The 12,501-nt window shown below is 38.1% G+C and overlaps 1 protein-coding gene across 1 annotated transcript in view; it reads left to right on the top strand.

The window, feature by feature from the left end:
* The window catches only part of LOC124620107 (kinesin-like protein KIF26A), a 455,794-nt gene extending 446,715 nt beyond the window's left edge, over positions 1-9,079 (top strand). Inside the window, exons 18-19 of the mRNA XM_047146776.1 lie at positions 924-1,103; positions 8,276-9,079. Coding sequence (XP_047002732.1) covers positions 924-1,103; positions 8,276-8,448 — 353 coding nt within the window. The 3' untranslated portion in view covers positions 8,449-9,079. The remainder of the gene's footprint in view (positions 1-923; positions 1,104-8,275) is intronic.
* Positions 9,080-12,501: the final 3,422 nt, after the last annotated feature.

Raw genomic sequence — 12,501 nt, 5'->3', positions numbered from 1 at the left:
TGGGCTGAGGCCTGTATTTGTCGTAGGCCACGCGCTGGTGCCAAAAAAGGCAGAAATTTTATGTTGGGAGTCATGCTTCCGTTTAACATTTTTGTAACTGTGACTTCGAACATTCAAGAGGCACTCCTCTGCGTGATTAAGTGTGAAAAGTTAGTGAAATTTGTTTCAGGTCCAGACCGTTTCGTGTACGAGGGCCCAGAAAGACATACAGCACTACAGATACAGCAAAAACAAATACTAGCGCTGCACAGGGGCAATTAGTGGTAGCAGGCCAGGAACAATGTTCCTTTGATCTGTTCCGACACAGCCTTGGCACACTGGTTTTGTGTTGCGAACATCGGTAGTCCATTACTAGCCACAAACAATGTTTGGAACAGTAACATATTTATGATGATGATGAAGTCCCATTCTCCGAAGAGCTAGGGGACGATGCGGGAGACCCGCACCGCTGACTAGACAAGGTTCTAGCGGAGGTGGTTTGCCAGTGCCTTCCTCCGACCGTAATGGGAATGAATGAATGATGATGATGAAGACGACACGACAGCCGATCGTCTCGAGGCAGGCAAAATCCCTGACCCCGTCGGGAATCGAACCCGGGACCTCTTGCGCGGGAAGCGAGAACGAGCTTAGTGTAAAAGCGCCTTCGGGTGTATCGTGTAATATGCCTAAAGAAAAAGTTGACAGTTCCAGACTTGTACGCTTTGGGCGTTGATGTGCAATACCAGCTTCACTGCGAACAAGGCATACGTTATGTAGATGTGTTCTCACTTTAGCATGACCCTGGCGACCGGCCCTGTAGTGAGCTCCCGTAGTTAGCAACAGCATGCGCCAGAAAGCAGCCGGTAGAGTAGCCTAGAACTAGAAGTAGAATGGAATTTAGTTGTGGGGCGAGCAGGTGAGCGAGGTGGGCGGTGCGTGCGCAGGGTCGTCCGCGGAGGTGCTGCAGTACTGCCGCGAGGACGTGGCGCGGCTGGAGCGCCGCTGGACGGAGGTGCGGGCCGCGCGCGTGCGCCAGCTGCGGTGCGAGCAGGCCAGGCTATGCCGCGAGCTGGCTGCCGCCAAGGAGAGGCTGCTGCTGCCGCCGCACCGCTGGCGCTACGAGCGTACGTACACACACACACACACACACACACACACACACACACACACACACACATCAGTCAGCAACGCGATGCGCCACGCATTTCTACTTCATCGTTCACAATTTGTCTTTCAGTAAAGCACAGTTGACGCTGCAGTTCGGGAAACCTCGGGCTCTACTAGAGACTTCGATCATACTGCGATCTAGCGACATTTATTGACACTATCTCAACGACGTGTCTTGTTAGGCACACAGACAAAAGTATCGATATTTGTTATGGAATACTTCCATCTCGATACCGACCCCTTTTTACTACAACAGATACTTTACAGTTGATGCTTTTAATCAAATCAGTACTTTATAGCAGGTATCATGTCAAAGGATAGTAGTAATGATTTATTACATTATTATTTACCCAAAATTTTGGCTGCTATCACGTAGATCTAACACTTTCAACAACCAAGCGTGCGAGTACCGAGAAGCACTGAGCGAGTGACGGAGAGTGAATGAAAACATTTGCGACACTTCACATTGAGAATGTTTCGTTCGTAATTTGTTCACTTCGGGTCTCCTTGTTTTCACGATCCCATTTTCTTGTTTAAAACAGTTTACCAAATCAATAAACTGAATAGCGCCTAGACAAAATGAAACTTGACAAGATTTTGAGAAACTTGACAACAACGAAGCGAGGTGCAAAATCTGTTTGAAAAATTTGAATTCTTGGAGAAATACTTCAAACATGAAAAAGTATTTAAGAAAATACACTTGTGTTATTCCATTTAGAAGCTGTGAAAATCGACTGTCTATTATAGACAGATTTCTAAAATGCCGATACAGGGTATAAATCCTAAGCATTGACAGTTCGAGCTGTCGATACTTTTCTTTCGATACCTTACTGAGTTCCATACTTTTCTTACGATACTACTCACGCGTAACATGTTAAAACTTTTTGTTCGATACCATGTTCCTAGCTATAACATATTCCTGCAATCGCAGTTGGTTTCAGTACTGTGTAGTAAATATTTATAAAGGAAGAAAACCATTTTAATAATGCGCTGTGTAGCTTAATAACAAAAAAATAACTGTGAAACACTTGCAGTAACGATTAGGTCCAGTTCTCAAGCTTTTGCTTGCCCGCGATCTGGCTACTTCTGTTGGTACCACCTCCACGATCGGTCTTGGTACTGAATTCATTCTCATGCTCGCTATTTCTTACAGTTTAATATGATTTATTTAATTTACTAGGCATTTAATTCCCAATTAGTTTTATTCGTTGTTTCATTTAAATATTATAATCTTTTTTTCAAACTGATTAAAAATTGATAATACCTTTATTCATGATTCTAATATGACAATAAGTACCAAACTGCTTATTTGTAACCCACTTGGTAAATCATTATAAAAAATATGTTCAGATGTGTGTGAATTCCTAAGGGACCAAACTGCTGAGGCCATCGGTCCCTAGACTTACACACTACTTAAACTAACTTAAAGTAACTTATGCTAAGGACACAAAAAACACACACACAGGCGCGCGCGCCCCAGGGAGGACTCGAACCTTCGGCGGGAGGGGCCGCGCAATCCGTGACGTGGCGTCTCAAACCGTGTGGCCACTCCACACAGTGGAAAATCATTATAATCTTTAATTACTAAATGAAATATTATTTCTTCCTGTACTGGATTCAGAACCAAGGTCTAGGACGCTGCGGTCATGGGCTATGTGGCTGGTCCCAGTGGAGGTTAGAGTCCTCCCTCAGGCATGGGTGTGTGTGTTTGTCCTTAGGATAATTTAGGTTATGCAGTGTGTAAGCTTAGGGACTGATGACCTTAGCAGTTAAAGTCCCATAAGATTTCACACAGATTTGAACATTTTTTTCAGAACCAAGCACTATATACGCAAACAAAGTTGACACTCTGTGCAATGGTTGATGGAGAGCGACCGTAAAGGCATTTCCCATTTACAGCCACCGCACCAAGTGTCAACTTAGTTAGTGGAGCGTGTTTTTGTTTATAGTATCTCCAAATGTATTCTGCTAGCCACTGTATATGCATGGCAGAGGACAACATGGTAGATTTTTAATAAACATTGATCAGAATTTCTATAATTTTTAGAATCTATTGCAGCTGACAACAGCACTTGAGTTACTCATCATCATCATCATTGTCATTTAGCTTTAATGATTCTATAGTAAAAGCATTTCCTCTCAGTGGTTATGGGCTTACAGACTTGATTGGATACTTGATATGATTATTTCTTCAGGCTCAGTCTTACATTTCCCACTTCGTTTTCATCCCCAATGATACTTTCACACCTATTCCCAATGAGACATTCACACCTGTTTGCCATTGGAATATTCTTGCATATATATATATATATATATATATATATATATATATATATATATATATATGTCTCCTTTGATAGTTTTGGTAGTGATATTGGATACATCAGGATATATATGAATGTTTTACAAAGTCTTGGGTATGTGCATAAAAAGACATAAATATACACTAATTTCTAGATGTTTGTAAAAGAGATTTTTTACAGCATGTAAATAAGGTTACCAACATACCTACACCGATTAGACAGAGTAGATACCGTGGCCAGCACAATGTCCTTACATTATTTACCTGGAATTTTCACGAGAATTTCTTTTTAGGAATTTTGTGTACTTGTGTCAAAGAACTTTACATGGTTTTACTTGCATCTAAGAACTCCTTTACATTCTGACAACAGGCTAAGCCCAAATAACATCTTATGTTTTGTTTGAAAGCAGACTCTTTTTAAGTTCTTTATGCTGCCTGGAAGTTTGTTGTAGAATATACATCCAGAAACTTTAGGTTCTCTGTTACTTAAGCCTGTTTGTAAACATGTGGTAGTTTTCTTTGTACCTAGTGCTGTACTTACATATATTTTTGTCCATCATAGCAATGCAGTTTATTTTTAAGAACATAATAGCTTCATGTATATTCATAGCAGGCAGTGTCAGTAATTACAATTCTTTTAATTTATTTCTGCAGGGCTGTCTTGGTGACAGGTTTACAATGCACCTGATTAGTTTCTTTTGAAGTTTAAGTAATCTATGTGTGTGTGTGTGTGTGTGTAGTAATTACACTGCCCCACATGGGTATAAAAGTAGAGATGTGTGGATAATTAGACCATAACACATGATTAGTAAAGAGGTCTGACCAACAGTCTGTATCATTTTTCTCATGAGAAATACATTTGCGTTCATTTTTGAGCTTGTTTGGTCTATATGAGTCCCATGGCATGAAACTGTCCACAATCAAACCCAGAAACTTGGTGCAATGAACTTCTGAAATACTTGAGCTGCTAAGCTTGATATCCAGGTCACCTGCTTTGACTGTCCTATTTGTTTGTATTCTTATGCATTGATAAAAAGATTGCATCCTCAAAATATTTTTATGCTTTAAAATGAACATAAACACTCTCAACCGCAAGAAACTTTTATTTTTGTGGTTACTGGTATCAGTCAGTTTCCGACCATCTTCAGACCTCATACTACGATGTTAGCTGATGGTGATGAATGTCAACTGCTCCCATGAGAAATGTTCTCAAAAATTACATATTTGTATGCCCTACCCATCCCTAAACATGTACTCATTTCAAGGTCCTTTGCAGATTTACTGGTGACCAGTAGGGATGTGTCATCAGTACACATAATCACTGTTTCATTTATAGCTTCTGGTATTTCATTTACTTATAGAATAAATAAAAGTGGCCCCAATACCAAGTTTTGCGGTACACCATGTTTTATCTCTTTTTTAACAATGAAAACATATTTTTCTCATCTGTTGCACTCTTTATATTTTATCTCTACGAATTGTGGCCTGTTTTCAATAAAATATCTTGGTGATACTGTTTGCTCTGTCTCTTATGACATACTGGTTTAATTTTTCTAACAGAAACCTGTGACATACACAATCAAAAGCCTTTCATACGTCTAGAAATAACAACAAACTTGCTTCTGTTTTTCCGATGTCCTGTACACAGACACTGTGAAATCTGCAACTGTTGTCTGTGTAGAACAACCTTTCTTGAAACCATGTTGTACCTTATTTATTACGTAATGTTTCCCTATTAAATTTACTATCCTATCACGTATGGCTATTTCTAGAATTTTAGGTGGTACAGATGTGATGGTTACATGTCTCTAGTTTCCAAAATTCACTTTGTCCCTCCCTTTATATTTAGAGGTCACTTTATTTTTCTTTTTAAGCACTTTGGAAATATTCCTTCATGCAGTATTTGCTTTATATGGAATGTGACCAGATATTTAGAAACATGCTTAATTATTTTAGGATACACACCAGCCAATCCCTATGAATTTTTGGTTTTTAACAATTTAAATATAATTATGACTTTTGACTCATCTGTAGGTGATTTCGGTGTATTCCTTCAATCTGACCTGATGGTAATTCCAAACACTTGAGCTGTATTGGTGAATAGGTTGTACCAGTGTTCTATACACAGTCTCATTTGTAACTGAGCTATATTTTCCTAGAATTTTCATAACAAACTGAAGTTGACCTTTCTCCTTCCCTCTTACCAATCTTATGTGCTCATTCCTTTTCATAGCACTCTGCAACATTCTTCTTCTTTTGCTTATGCCTTTGTCCCACAGTTTCCGCAGGGTGAGCATGGCTACAATTGGATTTGGCATGGTTAATTGGAAGGGGTCACATCCACCACAACTTCCATCCCACAACTTCTACAGAACCAGTTGTGACCATCCTATCCAATTATCTGCCACATTACAGTATCTCAGACTAATCCTCAGTCAAAAATTAAGATGGAAATCCCATCCTCTAACCATCCAACAAAAGCTACTATATGGTTGAATGTGGGGACTGCATCTGTACTCTGCAGATGTATTTATTTGATTTGTAGTCATGGGTGGATTGTTTGGGTCATAAAAGTGTACTTCCTTTGTTTGTGATGGACTTGTTGCCAATCAGTCTGCATATCACAAGAATGTTCATTTACTGGAGATTTCTCTGTGTTTCCCATAATGTTTTTATTGTTTGTTTTATGTTGCATTATTTCACTGATGCTCTGTGAGTTTCTGGGCTCACTCAGTGTTACCCCAGTACGGTAACCTCATTTTCCGCAGGCAAAGTTTGTTTGTTGTGTATTTTCCCGCTGTGTATTTGCAGTAGAGGCTAATTGTGATTTGTGCTTTTCTAAACTACAAATCACATCGTTTGTTATGGGTTCACCGAGTGTCTCTGCAATTAGTTCCTTTTCTGAGGACATTAACTGCTTGTTTCATTTATTTTCACTGGTTATTCCAGGGTTATGAGCAGATTTTGGTTGGTCTTTTCATAACCTAGAATTTTTAGTGTATTGTATTTGTCGAGTTTTTCTTTTATTTCAGCATTGTCTTTTGTGAATTTGTTCACTAGCTTTAATATTGTTTCCCACTGATCCACTAAAATTTACACACTGTTCCATATTTTTTTCCTCAAGAATAGGACTTAATGTTTGTGTTTGTTTGGCCGGATTGCAGGATTGCTTCTGTGAAATGATTGGTTTATCTCTATTTGCATATTTATAATGTGGTTTGGAATCATCACATGACTCTGCAATTTTGGTTTCGCCTTGTCCATTTGAGCACCGGGTAGCTTCTAGATCTGTTGTAGGCAGTACTTCTTTTGTTGTTCCGATCCGTAGTGTGAGCTGGCATGTTTCACAGAACATGATTCTATCTTTTGAACTTTTCACAATGCAAACTTCGCTGCTACTTAGGTCCACAATCACTGCAAAATTGTTTTCAACACCACAGTCCACAAGTCACTATTATTTTGGTAGTTTTCAATAACTTTTTACACTTTCAACATGAATTACTTTTATCAGTTGCCGCCATCTTAACTCATCCATATCTTCTCACAATGCAACTTCGTAGCCGCCTTCCAGAAAACAAAATCTGCCTTGAAATGTATACTTCCTATCAGGTCTAATCCACCTCTCCACCCCATTTCTCACAATACGATTTCCCCTTCCTTTCCCATCCCATTCACACACAGAAATTCACTGAGTCCATTAACACCCCACTCCTCATAGCACCACTTAACCCGTTACCCACAAATTGTGCTTTTTCAGTGAGGGTTCTACAACTTATTGCAGTGCAGTGAAATAGTTATTATTATACAGACTATCATCAAAATCTGTGTTTTATAATGCAACAAGCTCAGTAGTTGACTGGGAAAGTGGCAGACTGTGAAACTGAAGGTCTGAGGTTTCATTCTTGGTTGATTTTTGGATTTTTACCTGTCTTCACTTATTTCATCTCTGGCAGTGTTAGTTAATACAAAAAATGCTGAGTTGCTTCTTGGTTTGGGGTCCTTATTAAACTGTAGGTCCAATAGTAACTGGCTCGGTAAATCATTTTGAAACTTGGAGGAAGGCAACAGAATATCTCCTCTAATAGAACCATTCCCAATAAACCATTATGGTGTCCAAACCAACCTTCGAGTTGATGATAGCTTTACCTGAAGACAACAGACAGTTGTCGATGTGCAACAGTCATTTTAATAATTTTTAAATAACCAGTAAATATTTTCTGTCTTTAATATTTTTAAACTATACTTGTATATACATTCAAAGGCTTCCATAGTCAGTGTCATTGTGAATAAAATTCTTTTGCACCTTAGGCCACGTTATTTTGAAACCAAAACTACCATATTATTGAAACTGATGTTTTGGTCATCTTTGTAGTGGTCTCCTTCAGAGCAACTACACTGCTGGTATCTGAGGTTGGTTTTATGTATTTTTATAAATGCTTTCAGCTGAGTGCAGCCATTGTCTTGTTGCCAGCCAGTTCCTTGTACAGATGGGTGATAAAATAAATTTACAGTAAATGGAGAAAAAGACCTTAGCCACCTATCATTCTCAAAACCTCTTTGATAATTCCCATAGATTTTTCTTTACTAAGTTCTGTTTGAATTGATTGCAAAAAATGAGTGTGAAGTAAGCTAACTCAGGGGAGGGGAGCATCACAAACTGGCCTCTGCACTGTAGTCAAAAATCTACTTTCACTAAATTCTCAACCTCTTCATAAAATATGCAGCCAGCCTTGAATGTTGAGTATATATATGCCTCCATGTATGTGATGTGATCTTACAGTATATTTTTCTGTTTTGCTCATTCATTGTTTCCTTGTTTGTCTACAGTTCACGTGGAGGCAAGCATGGACCAACGTGACCCAGCATTCGTAGAAGCTCTGGAGAGGGAAACAGACATCCTTCGCAAACGTGTTGATGCCTGCAAGTCACGCGTGATGTTTGTCACCTGTTTTGACTGTGTGCCACGTACATCAGCTTCAGATGACTCGAGCAGTTCATGAAACGAACACTCATCCCAATGGCTGGATGGACATCAGACTGTGTTAGACTCTTCAGTGATTACTGCAAGTGTTTGTTTACAAAAAGACAATGTAGGCAGTGTTTGATGAACCATGACCGAATGCATTACTGAGCTGTCCATATATGCAGAGATATTTCACATGCCTGGTTGTCTCCTTTTAAACTTTGCCCATTTTTCACAAGACTCTTAATAGTTCAAAAATGTAAAAAGGGTAATATAGTGCTTCCTGTGGCAGCACCATTCAGAATCTTCAGTTTTGATAGCCGACTCATAAGTACTTCACCAAATGTCAAAATCCTCTACAATAATCAAAATCATTCTCAGCTGCAGTGACTTTCGTTTTTTCTTTGTGAAGAATTTATACTCTCATCTCATCCACAAATGCAACCAGGGGAATAGTTTCATAAATTACTGAGCATTATTTTCAATGAGGCAGTGTCTCTAAAATCTAGAATGTTGACAAAGGTTCACCAAAAACACTTCAGTGCCACTGCTGATTTTCTTACACTCCAAAGTCCTACCTTGAAAATGGAGGGCTTCAACAGCTCTCAACCAACTTTGTGGGCACCTCACATTGACAAGTTTTAGCATGTGAAGGCTACAATAGTTGACAGTTTTTTTTGGGGGGGGGGGGGGGGGGGAGGGGGGAAGCTAGACAGTGTGATTGGACCATTGACTTGGTACACTAGCATGTAGTTCTCCTGATAGCCTTGGGGACCCTTCTAATCACATGCCCTACATCCAGCATGAAGGCTCCTCATTACATGGCCCCTATCTTCTTCTTATCTAGCAACAAGTGTGTATTGGTTAGTTGTGCATTTTTATTTCTCTTACCAAATTTGTGGCTTGTGCATTTAATTTCACACTCCACCAGTCTCATTTTGATATCTATTGTTTTACCGCTCAAACTTAGACTGTCTTTATATTGATATCATAGCCCTTCTCTCACTATAGATCTAAATATAGTATTTACAATTCAACACTGTCCAAACTTCTTGCTGGTCACTTCAGCCCCCTGAGCACTTTTGCTTAAATGACAAAATTAGGTGCCTCCCACTTATAAAGAATTTGTGTTTCACAAATGTTCAGGTGCTCACAAGAACTGTCAATAATTGAGCTTAAGACCAAAGAAGTGAATCAGTTTTTTTAGTGACTTAACACAGACCCCCAAGAAACCCATCTAAAGCTGTTGTCACTCATTTGTCCCATCTGCTATGTCAAGGCACCAAAATGATTACCTAATTAAATGATAAATCACTCTAGCTGCTGTGTTATTGCTTATGAGGCTCATCTCATAGTCCATCACGAAGCATAATTTACATTCGGGGAGGGGAGGGGAGGACTTACAGTCATACCTTCAGCTTACTGACTCTAGTTCAATACACTGAGCTAAGAAGAACAAAAGTCTATCTCTTACAGTGCCTTTTTTTATGTATCATGAGTTCCTTCTTGGGAGTGGTTTCTAGAGGTGAATCTGAAATGTAATACCACTGGCACTCTTAATATGCTGTAATGATTCTGTTTAACATTCATTCAATCCTCATTTTGTTAACAAATGGCTACTTTTATCATGCAGCAGTTTTTTTTATGATTGTGATGAAATATACGTCTGTGTGACAGTAAGCTACACAATAGTAAATGGATTTATTGAATGTCTGAAATTCTTTGTTACAGCCTTAGCTAAAACTCTACAGTTGTATCCAGTGCGTTGTCTCACACTCCCCACCCCCTCGACAAATTTTATCAGATCACAAATTGTGTTTACGGTGTCATATGCAATTGGTAAGCTATTATATGTGTGAAAACAGCATCAGCAGGACAGAGACAAACTAAGATTACAAATTCTTTGTTTGCCGCAGATGAAGGAACTGTGATGTTTATTCATTTATAGTCCATAATATATTCAGATTCGTGTTTATATTCCATATAAAATTCTAAGGATATTTTACAGTCAGAGTCAAGATGAATTCTAAGTCAGTTTGAGTCTCTCTTACAGATGGTAGCCGTAAGTAAATGTACAGATAGAAAATTGCATTTGCAAAACTATACCATGATTCTATGACATGATTATTTTGTATGACAAACCATGTTTAATGTTTTATAATTGCTGTTCTGAAATTTGTATTCTGAAATGCTGAGAAAGCAATGGCAAGAGCCTCTGCAACGCGACATGATGACATTGTAATGCAAACACTTCAGTTAGCTTGTGTATGGTTAAAGAATTTGTATGAAGTGTAAACTAACGGCACCTGCTTGACTTTTATAATGCCTCGGGCATTTCAATGTATGACAGCTATTCCATATTATAGTCATCCTCCTGAAAATCAGTTTTGTAAATCGAAAAATTATATTTGTTGATCTTACGTATCACCAACATGCCTAAGATGATCATAGAACTGTGCGTAGTGATTATGTATCTTAATATAAGTAAAGTTACTGAATGACAATCACAAGAGTACCAACTTGAGTAATATATGGGAAAGCTGCTGACATAAATAGACACTGGTAGAAGTATGAGCATAGCAGATTTACTATGTCATGGCTGTTACTTTTTCATGGGTACGTTACAATGGGAACAAGGATGAACAGTATTCTTGAACAGGTGTACATATGGTAAATTTTGGAGACTCCATATTTATAACTTTGTAAAAATCATTCATAAATAAATTATTGTGTATTTATATGAAAGTGTGAGATATGATCTATTTGTAAAGAATAAAATTTATGGAAATACATGTATGAATTACGCTCTTGGTCTTGATTTATTGTTACCTTCGATTTGTCATGAAGTTGCCAGAAAATGCTACTAAAACTTTTAAAATAGTTTTCCTGAGGTGCTGGTTACATGGATAATCCATATAGTCTTAGGTGCACTTCACTGTAATGCTTTTAAGGTATTTCACATACACTGATAGATGAAAAAGTAAGGATTCAATTTCAGTAATTTTTATTGCAGCTGAACAATTAGTCCCACTCTTTTCTTCCATCTAAATAAAATTATACAAGAAATAACTACATTACTTCTGTGTCATGAGAAAGTATTGTATGGTGATTCAAAAAGAATTGACAGATTTCAAAAGACTCTGTGATTTTGATTATCAGTTCAAGAACTTGGCACTGCATTTAAAACCCCTGTAGGCCATCTGTGATTGAAGGATTAAGTTGTTTAGAGATCTTTGAAGATCACAGTGCCAACACAATGCAGTTAAATTATGCTGGGAACTCAAATCATTGAGAACAAGCTGTAACCATAGGAACAGTCAGTTCTCACAAGTACAACATGCCTGTGACAGTATCAGGTAGTTATACACTTATTGTTGATAAACTGCCTTATAACACTAGCTTCAACCTCAGTTATCTTCATTTCTTGTTCACCGAATGAGATAATAAATAAAGCTTTTTTGGGTACACTTCACAACTTTGACAAAAACAGGCTAACTGCCTGTTCATTTCCTTTTGCACAGAGAGATTTTGACATAGAATTGTTAATGCCTGTACCAAATAATCTGGGAGGTTACACATCATACTGAAAAAAAAATTGTTGTGGGAGTTTCAAATTCTTCAAAGCACAGAACACAGAAAAGTTCTTACTACAATGTCGCCATTATGACTGAAACTGATGCCAAAGCAAGATGTATGATGCCACTGAAATCTATCATAGAACACAGAAAAGTTCTTACTACAATGTCGCCATTATGACTGAAACTGATGCCAAAGCAAGATGGATGATGCCACTGAAATCTATCATCAATCATGACATTCATGTTCTCCTTTTTCTGACAGCACATTATTTGATATATTTTAGCAACTGATTGTGGAGTTATATGACTCCAAAATTGGAAGTTTCTTTTTAAATACACTGTAATTCAAGTTATTCACATATGACTTCTGTGTCTTTTCTGGAGTGTATTCTTTGAGGAGTCATACACAAACTGAATGACACCTTTCTTTTTAATTAGACCCAACAATCATATATGAATATTAGGAACTTGAATTTGTGACCTTATGACAACTGATTAAGGACATTATTCTT

This window comes from Schistocerca americana, chromosome 6 (genome assembly GCF_021461395.2).
Source record: "Schistocerca americana isolate TAMUIC-IGC-003095 chromosome 6, iqSchAmer2.1, whole genome shotgun sequence".
Taxonomy (NCBI): Eukaryota; Metazoa; Arthropoda; class Insecta; order Orthoptera; family Acrididae; genus Schistocerca; species Schistocerca americana.
Note: the sequence above shows the minus strand (reverse complement) of the source record. Positions and strands in the feature narration are given on the sequence as shown.